We start from the raw sequence: 24,310 nt of genomic DNA on the forward strand, positions 1-24,310 counted from the left end.
CTTCAGTTTACGCCTCTTGATGTAATCCCCCGTGGATTTCGAGGTGTGTTTAGGATCATTATCCATTTGTAGAAGCCATCCTCTCTTTAACTTCAGCTTTTTCACAGATGGCATCAAGTTACCATGCAAAATTTGCTGAAATTTTATTGAATCCATTTTTCCTTCTACTCGTGAGATGTTCCCTGTGCCACTGGCTGCAATACAACCCCAAAGCATGATTGATCCAACCCCATGCTTAACAGTTGGACAGAGGTTCTTGTCATTAAATTCTGTGCCCCTTCTTCTCCAAACGTACCTTTGCTCATTCCGGCCAAAAAGTTCAATTTTAACCTCATCGGTCCACAGAACTTGTTTCCAAAATGCATCAGGCTTGTCTATATGTTCATTTGCAAAGTTCAAACGATGATTTTTGTGGTGAGGACGTAGAAGAGGTTTTCTTCTGATGACTCTTCCATGAAGACCATATTTGTACAAGTATCTCTTTATAGTGGAATAGTGTACCACAACTCCAGTGTCTGCCAGATCTTTCTGGAGGGATCGTGCAGTCAAACGTGGGTTTTGAATTGTTTTTCTCACAATCCTGCGAGCTGTTCTGTCTGATATTTTTCTTGGTCTTCCAGATCTTGCTTTAACTTCCACTGTTCCTGATGACTGCCATTTCTTAATTACATTCCGAACAAAGGATATTGACATCTGAAAACGCTTTGCTATCTTCTTATAGCCTTCTCCAGCTTTGTGAGCGTCAACTATTTTCAGTTTCAGTTTTCTAGACAACTGCTTAGAAGAACCCATGGTGCTGATTGTTGGGGCAAGGTCAGATGAGTCTGGGCATTTAAAACCTTTGAGATTGACAATGATTGAGAACAATCCATGACACTGGCATGTCTCAGCTTTGCAAAGGGGGCAGTGCATGCTATAAATTCTGCAGGGTGCCATTTTTTTGTTTTCTGTTATTTTGAAAGTGTAAATGATGGAAATAAAATCTAACTTTTGTTGACATATTATAAAAATGTCTAATCTGTAATTTGATGCCTTTTGGAGATTTTTCCATCTTTCCTTGGCTTCTTTATGCACATTAATACAAATTTTTAGCTGGGGTGCCCAAACTTTCGATCCCCACTGTATATATATATATATACACACACACACGGGGTGTACCGAAAGCAATACGAAAGTGGGCATAACCTTTTAATCAACCCCTTCCCACCGCTCCTCTCAGCCCTTTAAGAGGATTTAAATGCCAGAAGGCAGAGGCAGGTATTCCGATCATGTGACCACAGTGATTGGCAGTCACAGCGGTCACATGATCAGAAAGCTCCTAATCGCAGGAAGCGTGCTCTCAACACAGTAAAGTGCTTATCTAGGGCCATATATATGCAGCCACTAAAGCTGGCGCTAAAGCTCAACCATACATGCGCCAGGTTGGCGGTAAGTGGGTAATCTACACGGGTTGCTCAAAGTTCACATGTTGGTAGAGTAACTCTTCCTCTGTAGTAATCCTTCTTCTTCTTCCTCTTCTTCCCTGCAGGTAAATAATGGATTCTTTCTTGACTTGATACCTACATTATTCAATCTGCCTCACCAAACCTTTGTCTGTATCACCCACCTCTGTGCTGTACTGGAAGGTGACTGGAGCTTTCCGCAGAATTTCTATTGCTTCTGTGTAAGACATTCTGTAAAAATAAAGGAACAACAATAAATCTTGTTTAAGAGGAATTGACACTCTTTATCATATATTTATTTAATGCTGAACTTCACCCTTACCTTCTCCCCCACACCACTAGCAAGTGCTTTCCTGGTTAGAAACTGATTACTCCCAATTCCAAACATGCATCCACAATATAACCCTTTGAAACTGCAGCCCACCTTTCGTTATATCAAAGTACAAATTTCCGGCATCCCTTTAGATGTGCATGCTCCCAGGGTGGTGCAGGCCCTTAGATGTGCAAGTTGCTGAAGGCCTACTTGATTACAAATCAAGCAACTGATGACCTGATCAGTCTCTCACAGGTATTAGCTTTCTCTTCTATTATTTTGTTCCCATGCATTACATGAAGAACACATTCCCGGCATCCATTTAGATGTGCATGCACCCAGGGTGGTACAGACCCTTAGTTGTGCAAGTTGCTGAAGGCCTACTTGATTACAAATCAAGCAACTGATGAGCAGATCAGTCTCTCACAGCTATTAGCTTTCTCTCCTATTATTTTGTTTCCATGCATTATATGAAAGAACACATTCCCGGCATCCCTTTACATGTACATGCTTTCTGGTTGGTACAGACTTTAGCTGTGCAAGTTTCTGATCATCTGCTCAATTTCAAATCAAGCAACTGTTCAGCAGATCATACAGCTAAAGTCTGCAGCACTCAGTGGCAAGCAGGGAGCAGCATGTGCATTTAAAGCGATGCCAGGAATGTTTTCTTTCACATATGAAAAAAATCAGAGACAGGATGCTGTGATGTTTTCAGGAGACTGCTGGCTCCTCCCACATGGAAGAAAAATATATTTGAAATATAATTTAAAAATATATTTTTAAATATACCCACATATATATATATATATATATATATATATATATATATACATACATACACACACACACACATACATATACACACACACTGTATGTTGAAATGCGTTTTGTTTACAAAATATGTGAAACATTTTTAAAAATACATTTCAAATATACTGTATTTAAAAATACAAATCTACATTTTTGGAATGCATTTACAAATATATGTAAAAATAGATGTTAAAATTATATGTTAAAAAAATCTGAAGAATATATATATTTTGAAATATATTGAATATTGGCAAAATTGTAGCATTTCAAATATACGTCAATATATTTGGGAAGAATATTTTTAAAATACATTTCAAATATACTTTTTTTCCATATGGGCTCCCATGAAACTCAGCACAAAGACCAGCAGTCAGACTCAAGATGTCAGTGGGTCTCAAAAGAGGCATTTCTTAAAAACAAAACGATTTTAATAAAAGAAAGTGAACCGCATGTTGCTCAGGTGGAAATGTGAACACGACAAGGTATTATATGCAGTACACATAGAATGTGTAATATGTTACATTACATTATTATATGCACAGGGGCGGACTGACCATTTGGAAACTCAGGCACTGCCCGAGGGCCCGGGGTCAGTAGGGGGCCCCATGAGATGCCCCTGGTACCTTTTTCATAGGGTTTTTTGAGTTTGGGAAAGGACACAGGGGCCCCATGATCCCCTATTGCCCGGGGCCCCCATAAGTTGTCAGTCCACCCCTGTCCCCCACTGATGGAGATCACATGACCAAACACCAAGGTTTTCGATTCTAATCCAGTTAGACATCAGCCTTATGTGGAAGCAGGTCTGCAAAATTTACAAAAAAAAAAAGAAAAAAAAGATAAAAGGTGCTAATGGTGTCAGAAAGGAAAGTAATCCTTCCTATGGAGGAAAGGTATTTTTAGCAATGGCAGATCCGCTTCTCGTTTTAGAGTATTAATTTCCCCATAAAAAGCCCCAATTTTCTCAGCACTAATCGCTGTACTTGAGCGACTCTTAACTACTCCTGATTGCTACCCTAATTGGAGCTCAATTATGCCGGTGAACTGAATGGGTTTCCATATAAAGATGGCTCCGTACTGATATGGCATCGCTGTGTAATGGACAGGAACCGTCACAGGACGTCAGCTGACCTAATTATTCCACAGATAATAAGCTTGCCCTAAAAAAGAAAAAAAAACAACAACAATCCTGGCCTGCTGGGATTTGTAGTTCTCCAAATGGGGCGCACCCTCACATCTAAAAGGTGACCAAGACAATTGTAGACGATGGAGCAGGACCAATATATGGTCATCCAGCACTAGTGGATACCGTATCTGGCAACATTTTGAATGAAGAAAAAAAAAGAAAAGAAAAGGGAAACAGTGCGATCCGCTGATCTCAGCTGGAGCCGTGTGAACCAGCCCTAACGGAAGCTTTAAAACTGACCTCCAGCTCTTCCTTCAGTCTTGCACAGGTGTACCGGCTCCTCTCCTGTGCTGAAATCGCTTCCTCTGATTTCACTGCACACTGTGAGCTTCTCATAATGTGCATTAAAAGCTGCAGCAAATCAGACACAGCCTGCCTCAGTTACTGCTTGGAGGATGCTCAACGTCATCTAATACAGGAGTCTCCAAACTGCTGCCGCATGTGGCCCTTTAATATAACCAGCCCTAGAGGCATTATTCCTGCCACTGACACCAACAATTGGGCATATTTTCTGCCAATGACACCAACAATGGGGCGCTTCTCCTTCCGTTGACACCAATGATGGGGCATTATTCCTGCCACTGACACCAACAATGGGGCATAATTCCTGCCACTGACACCAACGATAGGGCAAAATTCCTTCCACTGACACCAACAATAGGGCATAATTCCTGCCACTGACACCATCGATAGGGCATAATTCCTTCCACTGACACTAACAATGGGGCATAATTCCTGCCACTGACACCATTGATAGGGCATAATTCCTTCCACTGACACCAACAATGGGGCATTATTCCTGCCACTGACACCAACAATGGGGCATAATTCCTGCCACTGACACCAACAATGGGGCATAATTCCTTCCACTGACACCAACAATGGGGCATAATTCCTGCCACTGACACCATCGATAGGGCATAATTCCTTCCACTGACACCAACAATGGGGCATAATTCCTGCCACTGACACCAACAATCGGGCACTTCTTCTGCTGACACCAACAATCGGGCATTATTCCTGCCACTGACACCAACAATGGGATACTATTCCTCCCACTGACACCAACGATAGGGCCAAATTCCTTCCACTGACACCAACGATAGGGCATAATTCCTTCCACTGACACCAACAATGGGGCATAATTCCTGCCACTGACACCATTGATAGGGCATAATTCTTTCCACTGACACCAACAATGGGGCATAATTCCTGCCACTGACACCATTGATAGGGCATAATTCCTGCCACTGACACCATTGATAGGGCATAATTCCTTCCACTGACACCAACAATGGGGCATAATTCCTGCCATTGACACCAACGATAGGGCATAATTCCTTCCACTGACATTGATAGGGCATAATTCCTTCCACTGACACCAATAATGGGGCACTTTTTCCGCTGACACCAACGATGGGGCATTATTCCTGCCACTAACACCAACAATGGGAATCTATTCCTCCCACTGACACCAACAATGGGGCATAATTCCTTCCACTAACAACAAAAATGGGGCACTATCCCACCCACTGACACCAACCATTTCTCCCCCTAATACCAAAGATAGGGCATTGTGTACTCCAACTGGGCACCGTCCAGCCCCCCGTAAGGTCTGAAGGACTGGGCAGCACAGTGGCTAAATGGTTAGCACTTCTGCCTGGCAGTACTCAGGTCTTTTCTTCGAATACTAACCAAGGCACCACTTGCCTGGAGTGTGCATGTTCTCCCTGTGCGGGTTTCTTCCGGGTACTCTGATTTCCTCCCACACTCCAAAGACTCCAAAATTGGCTCCTGTCTAAATTGGCTCTAGTATGTGTATGTATGAATGTGAGTTGGGGACCTTAGATTGTACGCCCCTTGAGGGTTAGGGACTGATGTAAAAGTACAATATATACACACACACGTAAAGCGCTGCATAAATTGACAGCAAAATATAAGTACCTGAAATAAATAAATAATAAACTAGCCCTTCCTATAGAAAGTTTGGAGACCCCTGGTCTGGTCCTTTCCTCCCCAGCCTAGCCGTCTCTGGCCTCCCACTTTCACTAGCTGGATTTAAAGTGGTTCTAAAGGCTCAAGGTTTTTTACCTTCACGCATTCTATGCGCGAAGGTAAAAAACCTTCCGTGTGCAGCAGCCCCCCTAATACTCAGCTAAGCCCCCTCTCGATCGAGCGATGTGCACTGGAGTCTTGGCTATCCCCGGCCTCCCTCTTCTCATTGGCTGAGACAGAAGCGGGAGCCACTGGCTCCCACTGCTGTCAATAAGAGAGGGGGCGGGGCCGAGCCGCGGCTCCGTGTGTAAATGGACACATGGAGCAGCAGGTGCCCCTATAGCAAGCTGCTTGCTGTGGGGGCACCCGACAAGAGGGAGGGGCCAGGAGTGCCGGTGGGGGACCCGAGAAGAGGAGGATCCAGGCTGCTCTGTGCAAAACCACAGCACACAGCAGGTAAGTATAAACATGTTTGTTATTTTTTCTTCAAAGAAAATAAGTCTTTAGAATCACTTTTGGTTGTTTCATCCATGGAGGCTCAGCCTCACGTGTTTGCAGGTAAATACGGGCAGTCATGGAACAGCCACTCCTCCAGACAAACATCAACCCATCAAGGCATTTTGATATTTCCGTAACTCCTCACAAGATCTAACCCACTGCTTGCATCAGGGCTCCTGAGAGAAGTACTGAGGCACGGTGCTGTGGTGTATTCAGGCCACGCCTTTCTGATGATGCGCTATCGCACGAAACGCGTTAAAGGGGCCTGCACGCCGTGATGTCTATTTGCACATTTGGTCAGTAATTGTTTTTTCTTGCTTTTATTTATATCCGAGTTATTTTACCACGTGGATTAATAAACGCCAATTTTAAACTACTACACTATGGGCTATTTCTTGCTGGTGAGCCCCATATCCGTTCCAGAGCCCAAGCATCAGAAGTCTGTGACACTTGACACCACCTTAAGGATGACGCACGCCCTGATGTAGGCTGCCCAGTACCCTGTCCATTCCCAGAGGGAGACAACAGTTTGGCCGCTCTACACCCAGAGGAAGGAGAGTCCGCTAAGATGGCCCAGCTTGTCCATCCCATCCCATGAGGGGGACCTCTGGTTTATCACAAGCGTATTGAAAATACGCATCTGGTGAGTGCGCATTTTTACTATTTTTCACCAGACTGCAGGATCGGAAAGTCACTATCAACTCCTGAATAGTTCACTTATCGCGAACTGTCACTATTAATTTATTTATTATTTTTAACATTTTATTACGTTACTTCTTATAGCCATATGATTTGGAGAGCATACTGAATAGAATATATTTTATTGGAATATATATATATATCTATATCTATCTCTCTCTCTATATATATATCTCTATCTATCTCTATCTATCTATATATCTCTTTTAGCGCTGCACTTCCTATATAGATACAGCACCCTGATGGCCCCTCCCACGTTTCCAGAACTGCACTCAGTGCATAGTGAAGCACAGTGACCCAGTGATGATATCATTGAGACTATTACAAGGCATTTAACCAAAACTGAAAGGTTTGATTAACATAATGTCATTAGCATGTTAATGAGGGGGAGGGGGAAATCAGGGAAAACAAAAGCATAATATAAACTTACGTGGTAAACTTGTTCTTTATTAGGTTCTCACTCCTGTCCTTGGAAAGAAATGGAGGAAATGAGAGAATTAATGGAAATAAATCATCACTTCTGTTTTTTTAATGAAAGAACCCCCCCCCCCCCAAGGACAATTTTATACATACTGCAAGGAATTTTGTAACATTTAAGGCCGGGTTCACACCGATGCGGTGCAGAATTTGCACCGGTTTCTGTGCGAATTCCTCACCACATCACAATCGCACCCCGTTCATGTGAACCGCTGCAGATGTGTATGTTAAGTTAACAGCACCCCGAAGTCGGTCTGCAAAAAGCGGTGCGATGTGCAAAATTGGATTGCATAGGCATGAATACTCATGTGATCTGATTCTAGTGCAGACAAAAAAAAGGGTCCTGCACCTTTTTAGGGCGGATGTAATGCAATTTGAGCCATACAAAATATACGGCTCAAACAGAACCGCACGGAAACTGCATGTGATTTTCACAGGGATGCGTTGCGGTTCCTGTGCGAATCACATGTGATATGCCGCACCGCATAAGTGTGAACCCGGGCTTACTGTAGAATCCTAAAAGCAACACCTCCTGTGCTCATGGACCCTGATCAGTAGGGGGCCGATGGACCAATATTATTGGAGAGTATGGGAATTCATTCAGGGTCGATCAAAGGCTGTGCAGCTCTAACATGAAGCTGGGGAAGAGAGCGCACCAACCTTGCGCATTACCTCAGTAAACAATTCATTGATTTAGGAGATATACTCCCAAACGTAGCAGTAAAACAAGCATGTAAAATCCAAAATCAAACCACACGATAAGGAGACACATGTGCATCCCATCGGAAGCGGAGACTCTCAGAGTGATCCTGATGCGTTTCGAAGGAGGGGGTCCCTTCTTCATCAGAGCATCATCTAGCTCTGATGAAGGGACCCCCCTTCGAAACACATCAACGTCACTCTGAGAGTCTCCCTTTCCGATTGGATGTGCATGTGTCTCCTTATCGTGTGGTTCAATTTTGGACTTTACATACTTGTTTTCCTACTATGTTTGTGAGTATATCTCCTAAATCAATGAATCAATTGTTTACTGAGGTAATGTGCAAGGTTGGTGCCCGTCTTTTGTTCTCCATTACTGAAGAATCCTACTTGCCTTTGGCCAACAGATTTTTTTTTTTTTTTTTAAAGTCCGCGGAAGTGCGAAAAACAAAAACCTGCAAGTGAACAAAAAACGTGCTAGTGCAAAACCAACACAAAAAAGTGCACTTAGGGGTGTGCTTTGTCCACCCCCGAAGGGGTAGGACTTCTACCCTGATCCCCCGGGGCGTGAGGCTCCTGACAGGGACTAAGGTTTCCACATGGTCCGCCTAGCCAAAGGGCCTGGCGGACCCCTTTCCTTGTGGCTAGCCGAAGCCAGCCACCAAGTATTAGGTCAGGGGGCTCTTCTGAAGAGAGACCCCCCCCCCAGGGACAGGGGAGGAAGGAACCAAAAGGTCACACATCCTCCCCCTAGACTTCAGGGTAGGCCCAAGGACCCACACCCTACCATCCGTGAGAAAAAACACACACATAAGTGAAAAGTGATACAAACGTGGGAGAAAAATAAAATAAACAAATAAGTAAAAATTAAAAAAAGGTGGCCGTGCAATTGTGGCTAGGCCCTGAGGCCTGTGGCATACAAATTGCCCTGGACTTAGCCAAAAGGCCTAGCCCTAAAAGGCGCAGTGCAGAAAAAGTGCCCTGTATTTGGCTCCATCTATCTTCCCATCAACTCTGCCCATCTTCCCTGTCTCTGCTGAAGAACAGCATCCCCACATCATGATGCTGCCACCACATGTTTCCCGGTGGGGATGGTGTGTGCAGGGTGATGTGCAGTGTTAGTTTTCCCCCACGCATAGCATTTTGCTTTTAGGCCAAAAAGTTAAATTTTGGTCTCATCTGACCAGAGCCCCTTCTTCCACATGTTTGCTGTGTCCCCCACATGGCTTCTCACAAACTGCAAACAGGACTTCTTATGGCTTTCTTTCAACAATGGCTTTTTTCTTGCCACTCTTCCATAAAGGCCAGATTTGTGGAGAGCATGACTAATAGTTGTCCTGTGGACAGATTCTCCCACCTGAGCTGTGGACCTCTGCAGCTCCTTCAGAGTTCCCATAGGGGTCTCTTGGCTGCTTCTCTGATGAATGCTCTCCTTGCCCAGCAGGTCAGTTTAGGTGGACGGCCATGTCTTAGTAGGTTTGCAGTTGTGCCATAATCTTTCCATTTTCAGATGATGGATTGAACAGTGCTCCGTAAGATGTTCAAAGCTTGGGATATTTTTTTTTATAACCCAACCCTTCTCCACGACTTTATCCCTGACCTGTCTGGTGTTTTCCTTGGCCTCCATGATGCTGTTTGTTCACTAAGGTTCTCTAACAAACCTCTGAGGGCTTCACAGAACAGCTGTATCAATAAATCACACACAGGTGGACTCTATTTACTAATTAGGTGATTTCTGAAGGCAATTGGTTCCACTAGATGTTAGTTAGGGGTATCAGAATAAGGGGAGGCTAAATACAAATGCACGCCACACTTTTCAGATATTTATTTGTAAAAAATTTGAAAACCATTTATAATTTTCCTTCCACGTCACAATTATGTGCCACTTTGTGTTGGTTTATCACATAAAATCCTAATAAAACACATTTACATTCTTGGTTGTAACATGCAAAATGTGGAAAATTTCAAGTGGTATTAATACTTTTTCAAGGCACTATGTGTGTGTGTAATATATATATATATATATATATATATATATATATATATATATATATATATATATGTCACTTCTGTCCAGTTCTGTGGTACTTATCTCCATGTTTCTAAGTGCTTTCTAACCTTAGCAGGGGGCAGCCGATCCGACGTTAGCTATGACGGCTGACTCAGCTTGCCTCGGCTGCGAATACTTTCCCAGGGTAAAATAAATATATCAAAAGTATTTTAACCTCACAAAACCACACACCAAAAAGAACTATAAATAAAATAATTTCAAATGACCTAAAAACTTAATGAGTGAATAGTGAACTCCCATAAGTGGATGAATAAATGAAACATATATAATGCTGCTGTCTTAAATAGTGAATATAACAATAATCACCCCATAAATCTTTACAATGACCAGTGAAAGCAGAGCAAAAAAAAAAAATCAGATAACACGGTGACAAAAATAAATATGCAATGAAATATTGTGCTATAGCAAATAAATAGAAATGTGAAACCATCAATAAGATGCTGCTCGGCCATGGAAACCCATTCCATGAAGCTCTCTATGCACTGTTGTTGTGCTAATCTGAAGGCCACATGAAGTTTGGAGGTCTTTAGCTATTGACTCTGCAGACAGTTGGTGACTTCTGCGCACTGTGCGCTTCAGCATGCGCTGACCCCGCTCTGTCATGTGACATGGCCTACCGCTTGGTGGCTGAGTTGCTGTTGTTCCCAGTTGCTTCCACTTTGTTATAATCCCACTAACAGTTGAGCGTGGAATATTTAGTAGCCAGGAAATGTCACGGATGGACTTATTACACAGGTGACAACCTATCACGGGACCACGCTTGGAGTCACTGAGCTCCTGAGAGCGACCCATTCTTTCTTCTTTGTAGAAGCAGTCTGCATGCCTAGGGGCTTGAATGTATACACCTGTGTCCATGGAGGGGATTGGAACATCTGAATCCAATGATATGGAGGGATGTCCCAATACTTCTGGCAATACAGTGTGTGTTTAATATAGTGTGTGTATTTTTTATACACACACACACACACAGATAGATCTTCTTTTGGGCTGCATTAGGGGGGTACAATGTTTTTTTCCACTCCTGGCAAGCCCAGGAGCTGGGAACAGCCACCTATAGAAGGGCTGTATGTGGCTGTACGCTGTCACTCATATAAACCCCACATATTGCGTGTAGACAGATTTTCTGCAAGCAGAGAATATTTCCATATGCATGTTTACATGAGCATCACAGTACACCCACACACAGCCATTCATGCCTATGGGTGGTTGCATGCAGCATGGAAAAAAAAGCCAGAATTTAATGATGTATGCCCCTGTGCATGTGGCCTAAATGTTGCATATCATTCTGCAGACTTCTGGGATACTTGGTGTTTATTCCTGGAGGCTGAGGGAGTGGACATCTCTCAACAGAACGGCAACAGTGCTGCAAAAGACATGGGGCCAGATCTCTGAGTATACACAGGTTCTTGGTACAAGAAATTCCCTTTTGAAATAAAGAGATCCTAAAGTGTATTTCTGGGCATAAAAATAATTTTAAAAAGTGCAGAAGTTCAAAAAAATACCCGTTGATCTTCCAAAAATCCAGTGAACTCTTAACTTCCTCTAGAGATCGGACAACTCTGCCCATGCTGGGCTGAAAACCCAGCCATGTCCACTTCTTTTTCCTGCACTACAGAACACCCTCCCCCTCACCTCATCTCCATAACATAAGATGGAGGTGTTCTCTAGTCCAAGGGAAGAGGTGTGTTATGAACTGCCGAGGTATCGTAAGTTTTTTCTCACTTTGCCCTAACAAATGTGGTCAGTCTGGAGCCCAGATCTGACTATGGCAGTCCCGGAAGGAAAATCCAGGACTTTGCTGGTATGACATCATACTTACTTTCTGTCCTGGGGAGACGTATTTGAAGAAGATTGCCAAATCTTCAGGACATTTGCTGAGCAATGATGTGGTTGTCCTTTTAAAAAGGTCTTCCATCACCTAGAAATAAAAAAGTTCATTGAAAAATAGGAAAGGGTTATGACATGCAAGTAGGGAGGGGCCTGTGCTAAGGAAATGCACTCTTCAGAAGCAGTCAGATTATCTATCTCTCCATCTCTCTCTATCCATCTATCTCTCTCTCCATCTCTCTATCCATCTATCTCTCCATCTATCCATCCATCTATCTCTCCATCTATCCATCCATCCATCTCTCTCTATCCATCTATCTCTATCCATCTATCTCTCTATCTCTCCATCCATCTATCTCTCCATCTCTCCATCCATCTATCTCTCTCTCTATCCATCTATCTCTCCATCTATCCATCCATCTATCTCTCCATCTATCCATCCATCCATCTATCTCTCCATCTATCCATCCATCCATCTATCTCTCCATCCATCTATCTATCTATCTCTCCATCCATCTATCTCTCCATCTATCCATCCATCCATCTCTCCATCCATCTCTCTATCTCTCCATCCATCTATCTCTCCATCCATCTATCTCTCCATCTCTCTCTCTCTCTCTCCATCTGTCTATCTCTCTCTCTCCATCCCTCCATCTGTCTATCCCTCCATCTGTCTATCCCTCCATCTGTCTATCCCTCCATCTGTCTATCCCTCCATCTGTCTATCCCTCCATCTGTCTATCCCTCCATCTGTCTATCCCTCCATCTGTCTATCCCTCCATCTGTCTATCTCTCCATCTGTCTATCTCTCCATCCGTCTATCTCTCCATCCGTCTATCTCTCCATCCGTCTATCTCTCCATCCGTCTATCTCTCCATCCGTCTATCTCTCCATCCGTCTATCTATCCATCCATCTATCTCTCCATCCATCTATCTCTCCATCCATCTATCTCTCCATCCATCTATCTCTCCATCCATCCATCCATCTATCTCTCTCTCTATCTATCTCTCTCTATCGCAAAGTCAGAAAGGATCTTATTTTACTCTAAGTACAACCAGCTTGCCCATAAATGGATCGAATTTTGGCCGGTTCCTGCTGAACTGCCCAAGATTTGATCCACCTATGGCTGGCTTAAGTAGTAAAACTGGCTTGAACCATCCAAGAAGAGGAAGAGGGAGGGGGGCAAAAATAAATAAATATTAGTCTGGATGTGGGCTTTAAGCACTGTCTGTGCTGTCTGGCACACTATCCAAAGACTGAATGAAAAGATCTACAAATTATTTGGTACGTAAAAGTCCTATATGTGTACTTCAACTCTTTATTCATCAATTTGGCTGGGGTTAAAGTGTTACTAAACCCACAACAGTAAAATCAGTCTGTATATGTAGTAAAGCATGCCTGATATACTCACTGTGGAATCTAAGGGGTTAATCCTCTGCATTGTGTAAATAGGCTGCTTGATCCTGTCTTCTCTGATCCTCCCCTTCTTCCAGTGTCCCCCTCTTATCTTCCCATAAGACATATCGTGTGGAGCCACTTTGCACATGCTCAGTTTAGAGAGTGTATGGATAGAGAGCTTTTTTTTTTTTTTTCTTAGGACAGTGCATGTGATCAGCACAGGGCCAATCAGCACTGTCCAGACAGAGGTCAGAGGTTCTGCATCCTCCTAGAGCAGAAAGAAAACTCCCCCTAAAAGCTTTAACCAGTGCTCAACTGAAGTCACAAGACTGCTCTAACTGCTGATGAGAAAAGGTATTTAGTAGTTTGTATTTACTAAAATAATTGCATTTCCATGTTGTGTGTACTGTGAGAGACCAGATATACTGTAGTGAATGCAGGGTCCGGGGAGACCAGATATACTGTAGTGAATGCAAGGTCCTGGGTTTAGTAATACTGGAAGTTCTAAAGCTACAATTATGGCAGCGACTTAGGCCGGTGTGAATTGTAGTGGCAGGAATCAGAGATTCCTGCTGTTGCTCTGAGCGGCAAGCTGCGGCCCCCGTCCCGTTCACTATAATGACAGGTTTCCGGCACCCACAGTTATTCGCGGCTCCTTGCACAGTGAGCGATTACTTGCGGTGATTGCTGCTGGATGCGCTTTATGTGCGTCCAGCAGGGACCACTGCAGGTAATTTCTGGCTGTGCAGAGAGCCACGAATAGCTGTGGCTGCTAGTGACCTGTCATAGTAAATAGTGGTGCACTGAAATGAAAATTCAGGTGCCGAAACCTAAACTTCAAAATGCACTTGTCTGGAAACGGAAATTAGCAGTTTTAAAAAATATATATATATTTTTTGGAAAAAAAATACTTTGATAAAAAAAAAAAATCTATACCGCAATTTTTTTGTAAAATATGTAAGAGGATGTTATGGCGAGTAAATAGATACCCAACATGTCACGCTTAAAAATTGTGCACGATCGTGGAATGGCGTGAAACTGCAGTTGTTAAACATCTCCATGGGTGATACTTAAAAAATTTCTACAGGTTAGCAATGTAAAGTTACAGAGGAGGTCTAGTGCGAGAATTATTGCTCTTGCTCCAACGTTCGTGGCGTTACCTTAGTTGTGTGGTTTGAACACCATTTACATATGTGGGCATGGCCTACATATGCGTTCACCACTATGTGCACAGGGGGGGGGGGGGGGGCGGGGCCACTTTAAACTTTAAAAAAAGTATTTCATTTTTTTTTTTTTTTGCACTGTTTCTTTTAAAAAAAAATTGTAATCACTTATTCTTATAACAAGAAATGCATGCATCCCTTGATAGAAATGATAGAAAATAATTAGTGATAGATTAGTGAAAGTGATAAAAATAATTAGTGACAGGTCCTCTTTATGGAGAGATATGGGGTCAATAAGACCCCATATCTCTTCTCTGCAATGTAAAGCATTGGATCAAAAAAAGCATTGATCTAGTGCTTTAAAAAAAAAAAAAAAAAAACGTCCGGAACCGGAAGTGACATTGCTTCGGTCCTCCAAGGGCATAGAGATATGTGGCGGCCATCTTTCCTCCTCTCATCTCTATGCCCAAAGCCGGGATTGATGGTTTCTCAGGTAAGACAAAAACTACCGATTGGGGGCAGGCGATGACGAGGGGTGGGCGGCTTTGAGGGGCGTGGTTTTTTTCGGCACCTGTATATGTGCTTTTTTTACATTTCATCTGACAGCCAAAAAGGGTGTTTTCGGCAGAAACGTGTCGGCAACCGGAATTTCGGTGCATCCTTAACCACTTCCCGACCGGCCGTTGCATATAAACGGCTGGATGGTGGCGGCTGGATGGTGGTTTATAAACGGCCTCCCCGCACCCTGCTTGTGCGCGCCCCCTGGGAGCGCACAGCACCGCGATTCGGTGCCCGCTGTGTCCTCCGGACACAGTGAAACACCGATCGTCGGACGGGACCTCTGTATGAGGTCACGATCATGTGATCACTGATTGGCCAATCAGTGATCACATGCAAAGTAGTAAGCAAGATGTCACTTGTGACATCATTGCTTACTACGTGTGAAATCTGTGAATGATAACAGATGTCACATGGTACAAGGCTATTCACAACAGCCTTGTACCATGTGACAAGCTGTGACCAATCACAGCTCACTCAGTACTTCTCAATGAGTGCAAGAATGTAGACAGAGAGAAAGAGAAATGATTGCTTTTACATCCTATATGGGTGTAAAAGCAATCAAAGTAAAAAAAAAAAAAAAAAATCTTCATCACCCCCCACAAGTAGTACAGGTGTCACCATGGTGACACTGTACTGCTAGGGTGACAGTATGTAAAAAAAAAATAAAAATAATAATATAAAAAAAATAAAATAAAAATGTAAAAAAAAAAAAAAGGTTAAAAATTATAATTTTTGGTTATAAACTAATTTGGATTTTTTTTTTTACTAAAAAGATATATCAGAATAAATTTTGGCCAAGATTTATGATGAAATATTGGTTATTTGCAAAATTTTATAAAAAAAACAAACACTTTTTTTCAAAATTTTTGGACTTTTTCATTTACATAGCAAAAAAAATAAAAATCCCAGCGGTGAATAAATACCACCAAAATAAAGCTTTATCTGTCTCAAAAAAATGGTAAAAAATTCATTTGGGTACAGTGTTGCATGACCGTGCAATTGTCATTCAAAGTGTGATAGCGCTGAAAGCTGAAAATTGTCCTGGTCAGGAAGGGGGTAAAAGTGTCCGGTCTGGAAGTGGTTAATAGTAAACGGAGCTGGCGGCTGGCCATAGCAGGAATCCGATTCCTGCCGCTACAATTCGCACCGGCCTACATTGCAGATGTGAATGTAGCCTAAAAAAAAAACCGGTTCAAATGCAAACACAACAAAAATTGTAGTAGACCAGAGGAGTTGCGTTGTATTTTCACTGTACACTTAGTAAACCTCCCCCCTGCCTGCACCCTCTGTGCATCAATTGGGTGCATACTGATCAACTGGAAAAATTACAGGTTCACGTGAAACGCAGCAACTTGCAAGGTACCTGCATGATGTCCTCCAGACTCTCTGTAAAGGAAATTTCAGCCTCTACCATGTAAAACTCCGCCAAATGTCGCCGGCCTTGCGAATTCTCAGCTCTAAACGTCGGCCCGAAGGTGAACACTCTTGTGAATGCGCTGGACGTGGAGACAAATGAGAAGAGGATTCTTAATCGTAAAACACAAAACATAATTCAGTTTTTTATAATAATAATTATTATTATCAATAATATTATTATACAGGATTTATATCGCGCCAACGGTCTGCGCAGCGCTTTACAACACAGGGGCAGACAGTACAATTACAATACAATTGAATACAACAGGAATCAGAGGGCTCTGCTCATTAGAGCTTACAATCTAAAAGGGTCTGTTATGTCTATGGAGAAATGGATTTAACTGAATTTAGGCAATACTTTTGTTATATTTAACAATTCCGTTTTTTCCCCTCTTAGGTTGCTGCGTTGTACGATATGAGGGGAGGGCCATGATTATACCTTAATATTGAACGTCTCCTATGTGAAAGTGAAAAACAGAGCGATAAGCGTGAACAATGTACTGTATAAACCACAAATAAATAAAATGAATAAAAACAAAATGCTGCTACTTCAAAAAAATATCAAATATAACACATAAATGAGCACTCAAAGGTGATCCAGTAGTGCATAAATATATACGTGAAAATATATGTGTAAACAAAAAAAAAATATAAAATGAATAAAGATAAGTGTATAGTCCCAAGAAAAGTCCAAAGAACGACCCTTATCCGCCAAACGATTCTTCACACTTCTCAAAGTAACCACCACTTGAGAAAAGAAAATGGTGTTCCCCCTATCAGGTGTACACTCACCAGCACGTGTTTCCTCCCACTCTCATGGTTGGCAAAAATGGCTCAATGTATATCTCTCGGTGGGATGAAGGGTCTATCAATGCCGATATGCTTCCTCTCCTCCACTTTCATAATCGCCTCTTGTCACTTGTCAGGCTCGGCTTTTCTTCTGTCCTCATACTAGTGACGCTTCTCTGTCTGGCAATACGATGGACGTGTCTGGCATATATATATATAGCGCGTGGTCTGTCAGGGATCCCTTCTAGGGTGGTACTGGATACAGCTTGGGGTTAGATGGCCTTCCTCTGGGTTACAGGATGATGATAAGCCGAAGGTTCCCTTTAGGAGATATATAAATCAACCTCTTCCAGGCACTGGGATGGTCACCAGGGAGATTCTGGGGGATTAAAGTGCTGAATGCGGAGCAAAGAAGGGGGGTATGCCCATAGTGTGGTAATTAAGGAATGTTTTAATGGTATTACACGAATAAAATGCCAAAATGATCACATGCACAGATATAAGGCAGGGTAAAAGCAAATGCATGCAGCATAAAGCTGCTGAATAAACTGACCAGCTGGTACTCTAAAATGGCCGCCGTACCTCCGTAATCCGGCGGCGTGATGTCACGGCGCGCAGGCTCCTCCTTGACGCGTTTCGTACTATGGTACGTTCTCAAAAGGGGTGTGCCATCATCATCCTGTAACCCAGAGGAAGGCCATCTAACCCTAAGCTGTATCCAGTACCATGCATAAAAGTGGCCACCCGCCCAAGTCTATAACTGGCTTATGAAGCCAGGACACATAAACAGGCATCACATAGTGAATAAGGGGGAGAGAACAATGTTCTTGGACAACTTGCCAGCCAGCCTAACAACCGAATTAACCTGTCTAACAGTATGTGTTTATAACGGGTTTAGTTAGCACACATTTGCAGATACGTACGTAAGCCACAGAGCCACGACACGGCACCCTGATAATCTGTGGTCCTAACTCTACAATTTAGTTATAGACTTGGGCGGGTGGCCACTTTTATGCATGTTTGAGTTTTTGGTACGTGGGTGCACTAGGACCCTGGTTGCCATTGTGCTACTTGCTGGGGTCCAGGGCACTCCTTTGCCTTTAAGAGGGGTGGCTCCCTCAGGTTCACCTGCCCTTGATCTATCCATTAAATGCATGTGCCTCTACTATGGGGACTCACAAATTGTAGAGTTAGGACCACAGATTATCAGGGTGCCGTGTCGTGGCCCTGTGGCTTACGTATGTATTTGCAAATGTGTGCTAACTAAACCCGTTATAAACGCATACTGTTAGACAGGTTAATTCGGTTGTTAGCAGGCTGGCTGGCAAGTTGTCCAAGAACATTGTTCTCTCCCCCTTATTCACTGTATCCAGTACCACCCTAGAAGGGAGCCCTGAAAGACCACCATTTATTGTATACAATGCACTATACATATGCGCATCTGGTGAGTGCGCATTTTACCTATTTCATGCACACTACTGGAGTATTGCATCACATTTAACTGGGAATAACAGAGTCACCTGGCGATAACCCTTGATGTTTATCTGAACTTTGACCATATTTATTTGAACTCTTTATACATCTTTCATAGTCTTTATTTTAACGCATACCTAGTCATTGGGCACAGTTTGGAGTTATCCATATCTATGTTTATACCATTGATCCCTCGTACCTATTTATTCATTTCATTTATACCTTTAGAGCTGCACTATTACTTTATCTTCTTAAAGGCATATGCAATCGCTGCTTTTTATCTAGCGCTCGCTGAACATTGTATACACATAAAACAAAACATGGCAACAAGTAAATCAGTGAAATGCCCCTGTTCAAAAGTCTACATCCCCTTAGTTCTTAATACTGTGTACTGCCCCTTTAGCATCAATGACAATGCGCAGTATTTTGTAATAGTTGTCTATGAGGCCCTGAATACTAGCAGGTGGTATAGTTACCAATTTGTCTTGGCAAAATGCCTCCGGGTCATGCAAAGTCTTTGGTCATCTTGCATGAACAGAACGTTTGAGATCTCCCCAGAGTGCCTCGATGATATTAAGGGTAGGAGACTGTGATGCCCATTCCCGAACCTTCTCCTTTTTCTGCTGTAACCACCGGAGGGGAAACTTGACCGTGTGCTTAGGATCACTGTTGTGCTGGAAAGTCCAAGAGCGTCCCGTGTGCAGCTTTTGCGCAGAAGAATGCAAATTGCCTGCCAGTATTTTCTGATAACATGCTGCATTCAACTTGCCATCAATTTTTCCCAAGATTCCCCGTGCCTTTAGAGCTCACACATCCTCAAAACATCAGTGAGCCATAACCATGCGTCACAATGGGGGTGGTATTCTCATCGCTATAGGCCTTGTTGACCCCTCTCCAAATGTGGTATTGGTAAAGGCTTCTTTCTAGCAACCTGACCATGCAGCTCATTTTTGTTCAAATATTGTCATATTGTGCTCTTTGAAACAACCACACCGTCTTTTACGGTTACCTGTGGGTTTTTCTTTGTATTCCGAACAATTCTTCTGGCAGTTGTGGCTGCAATCTTTCTTGATCTACCTGACCTTGGCTTGGTACCAAGAGATCCCCAAATTTTCCATTTCTTAATAAGTGATTGAACAGTACTAATTGGCCTATTGAAGGAGAGGAGAGGAGAGGAGAGGAGAGGAGAGGAGAGGAGAGGAGAGGAGAGGAGAGGAGAGAGAGAGAGAGAGAGAGAGAGAGAGAGAGAGAGAGAGAGAGTGTTTTAGGTGAGAGGGGGATGTGGGACAAAAATGGGTGCTTGGAGGGGGAATATCCGCAGGGAGGTGGATTTGTACTGGAAGGAGAGGGAATTTGGGGGTAAGCATGGAAATTATTGTTTTTTTTTTGAGGGGCAGGGGGAATTCTTGCTGACACATAATGCTCACACATCATGGAGGGGCACAGTTTGGCATATTCACCTGGGCTCTAGATGACCGTATCTCGGCACTGGTGCAAATGTTTCAGCACAACTGTAAATGTATCATATACATATCTTTTATTTCTTTTTTAATACAACATTGTATGGCTCTATATTTGATTATTGCATGTAACGGAACCGGACCCCGACTGCGCTTGGGTACTTCCATTAGAATACCGCTTCCTGGTCCGAACACCGACACCGGACACCATAGCAGACCAAACAAGACTAGATGACACCAGTCTTAAAGTAAAATCAGGAAATATACTAGTTTAACACAGATTCAAGATATATACATTCAAGAGAACAACCCTCCTCCCTGCATAATGACACAGGGCGAGGCAATCTACCTTTAGTAACAAGAGACACACCAACAGACAGTCCCATCAGGAGGGAGGCTGCTGCAGACACCCCCCACCAAGCCAATACACCTACATCCCATAATAGTTTGCTCCCAAGTAAGACACACAATAGAACAATGGGATGCAACCACATGGCATTAAACAATCCACAACCCCCACCCCAATATTAGGCCAAATCACCCTGAACCCCTAACAGGCACAAGGTGACTTACAAATAAGAGGGATATGGTGAGCTGAGACAGGGGTCTCCCCACCAAAGTGAGCTGTGTTCCATGGGCCCCCCACTTAAAGTGACTCCCATCACATATCTCCCCTTTTGGCAGGAGAGTAACGCAGGAAGTGGACTCTGAAGTTAGTCTGTACTTCCAGTCCCCCAATGCCAGCACCCACAGAGTTGCCCAAACAAATTGTCCCAAACATAGCATTACTCACCCAGCCAACCTCTGCCTCATTCGTAGAACATACCCGCCGCTGGGGAGAAGTATGGGCTGGTCCTTCTCCCTGAAGTCCTCTCAGCCGCTGAAGAGAAGACAGGGTGGCTGGGCCGATTCCATCATGCTGTTGTGGATCTGGGCCAACTGCCCAACATCCCTGGGGTATCCAGGTGGTGACTGTAGTCTCATCCACTTTGACACCTCCCAGTGTTTGCAAAGTAAGGCTGACATCCTCCTGCACCAATGCCAGACCCTTTTCTGGAGTTGTGTCAGTGGAGACCGAAGTCCCATCCACGGACATCAGCTCAAGCTGCAGTTGTGAGGTGCCGATTGCATCCTCTTCCTGTAGCTCCTGCGGTGCTGATTGTTGTGGGCAGAGGTCAACAATGCCATGCCCTGATACCAGTTCTTCTGCTGGAGGCGCACTGGCTGATTCCTCCTCAGCAGAAAAGTCAATCAAATCCCTAGTCTCTGGAACTGGTGTCTGGGGATAGGGGGTTCACCATCTCCTGTCCGTGGAACTCAGAAGATGTTACCAGTGCTGGGCAGAGTTCAGTATTGTTTGGCCCTGTTGCCAGCTCTTCTGTTGGAGGCTCACCTGGTTGTTTATCCGCAGCAGAGAAGTCTATCAAATCCCCAGTCTCTGGAATTTCCACTGACGATTCTTGGGCATGCTGCTGAACATGTTTTAGCAGTTGCCTGTATGCCCTTTCCAGATGCTGTTCTTTCATCAGCAGGTATTCCAGATCTGGTTCAAGCTGTGAGACCCGTGAGACCGAACATAGCCTCTCGGTCTTCTTGCAAGTCCTCAAGGGTAGGTTCTCCTACTTCGACAAACACAAAATGATCTGTAAGGCTCTCCCACAGCAATCCAGGGCCACCAAAGTCATATCCCTCCGGAGAGCATTCTGTTGTCACCCCTAAATATTTCTGCTCTGCATATCATTGCAGAGCCCGATATCGGTTGTCCAGCTCTATCTCCTGCTGGACCAGCCAGTCCAACTCAGTCACCCATTGCTCCTGGGGTCGCTCTCCCAGGAATGGCATCCGTAACCTCCGATGGTCCCTGGCCGGTTCACCTGGGGTTGGATAGCACTTGCCCTTGTACACACTAGCAACCTGGAGGGCTCCACTCCAAAGCACTACCCGAATCTGCTGCCTCAGCTCCAGGCACTAATCCGCAGACACAGTCCTGGGGTATGTTGCAAGAACGATCCGCAGCAGCCCCGGGAACTCTGATGCCAGGTCCATATCTCCACTGGGGTGACCGATGTCTACTTTCCTGATCTAGAATCCGGTGGTGGTTTGGATGTGTTCACAGCCAGGAAGCACAATCCCACCGCTTGCCACCAATGTAACGGAACCAGACCCCGACTGCACTTGGGTACTTCCGTTAGGATACTGCTTCCCCGTCCGAACACCGACACCAGACACCACAGCTGACCATATGAGACTAGACACCACCAGCCTTGAAGTAAAACAAGGAAATAGACTACTTTATTTTAACACAGATACAAGATATATACATTCAAGGGAACAACCCCCCCTCCCTGCATAATGACACAGGGCGAGGCAATCTACCTTTAGTAACAAGAGACACACCAACAGACAGTCCCATCAGGAGGGAGGCTGCTGCAGACACCCCCCACCAAGCCAATACACATAGACACATACATCCCATAATAGTTTGCTCCCAAGTAAGACACACAATAGAACAATGGGATGCAACCACATGACATTAAACAATCCACAACCCCCCACTCCAATATTAGGCCAAATCACCCTGTTCAGGCACAGGGTGACTTACACATAAGAGGGATATGGGGAGCTGAGACAGGGGTCTCCCCACCTCTCCAAAGTGAGCTGTGTTCCATGGGCCCCCCACCCAAAGTGACTTCCGTCACATTGCAAAAATAAAAATTTTTTTTACAAGTAAATGTTTATGTTGATGGATTACAACCTCTGGTGTCCTGTTATACTGAACACTAGATTGTAAACTCTAATAAGCAGAGCCCTCTGTTTCCTCTTGTACCAAATTGTATTGTAACTGTAATGTCTCCCTTCATTTTGTATAGCGCTGTGCAAACTGTTGGCACAATATAAATCCTGTATAATAATAATAATAATAATAATAATAAAACCAAACTTAAAAGATGTATACATGGGATTGTGATGCCATGGGAGACACAAATTTAAAGATGAATTCCAGGTATGGATACTTTATATAATTACATTGTTCCAGCTTGGACAATATAACCATGTATACACCATATCTGTGGAATCCCTCTAGAACACGGGTATCAAACTGGCGGCCCTGCAGCTGTTGCCAAACTACAAGTCCTAGGAGGCACTGCAAGATTGATAGTAACAAGCATGACTCCCAAAGGCAGAGGCATTATGGGAATTGTAGTTTCGCAACAGCTGGAGGGCCGCCAGTTTGACACCCCTGCTCTAGAAGCTGGAAATCCATGAAGCAGACACTGCTACTCCAGTGATCTCCACAAGCTTCCGGGTCTGGGGCAGCCCTGCTGCATCCTGAACACAGGAGGTCAGCCACTCGGCACAGGCGCCATTCAGACTGCAAAGTGTTCTTTGATTGGATAAGGTGGAGAGGGTGACAGTACTTCCCTGTCTTTCCACCTTGTCCAATCACACAATTCTATGCCTCCAGTGGCACTCTTGATAAGAAATCAGAAACCAGAATGTGTTATATTCCATCTGAACTGGAAGGATTGCCTTCAGTGACATTCCCTAAAGGTTTTGGAATTATTGCACCATACAAAAAACACACATGAAGCATTACCCCGACATAACTTCCAGATGTAGCTGGCCCGATACAGTGAGGAACGCAGGAACCCCGAAAAATCCACCATCATCTCCTGAAGCAGGGTCCTTATTCACAACCTGCAACAAGCAACATTTGTTAAAGATCTGTCTTGTTACTACATATGTTGCAGCCAGGGCTGTCAACAGGGGTGCAGGCAGTACTCCTGCACTGGGTCTGTGCCCTACAGGGTCAGCAGTGGGGCCTGGGCCCAATGTACTGACTGTCTAAAGCCGGCCATACCCGGGTCGAATTCCGAAATAATTGTCTTTCAAAAATCCTTTCTTTTATTTATTTATTTATTTATTTATTTATTTATCGAGTTTATATAGCGCCAAAGGGTTTGCTCAGCGCTGTACAATAGAGGGGGGGGGGCAATACATGAAACAGAACAGTAACATCAAACAGCACACGAG

At 43.8% G+C, this 24,310-nt stretch overlaps 1 protein-coding gene across 5 annotated transcripts in view; it reads right to left on the minus strand.

The window, feature by feature from the left end:
- LOC149429152 (asparaginyl-tRNA synthetase-like) overlaps positions 1–24,310 on the minus strand; it is a 111,819-nt gene that overhangs the window by 46,280 nt on the left and 41,229 nt on the right. For 4 of the 5 annotated variants that reach the window (XM_089666671.1, XM_089666672.1, XM_089666669.1 and 1 more), the window contains exons 7-11: positions 23,874–23,974; positions 16,501–16,633; positions 12,007–12,105; positions 7,371–7,408; positions 1,607–1,673 (exon numbers count right to left, since the gene is read on the minus strand). In XM_089666671.1, coding sequence (XP_089522797.1) covers positions 1,607–1,673; positions 7,371–7,408; positions 12,007–12,105; positions 16,501–16,633; positions 23,874–23,974 — 438 coding nt within the window. Of the gene's footprint in view, positions 1–1,398; positions 1,523–1,606; positions 1,674–7,370; positions 7,409–12,006; positions 12,106–16,500; positions 16,634–23,873; positions 23,975–24,310 lie in introns of those variants that run through there. The other variant, XM_089666673.1, reaches the window with a different exon arrangement.

Source organism: Staurois parvus, unplaced genomic scaffold (assembly GCF_062004578.1).
Source record: "Staurois parvus isolate SC_StPar_1 unplaced genomic scaffold, SC_StPar_1.0 ptg002770l, whole genome shotgun sequence".
NCBI classification, from domain to species: domain Eukaryota; kingdom Metazoa; phylum Chordata; class Amphibia; order Anura; family Ranidae; genus Staurois; species Staurois parvus.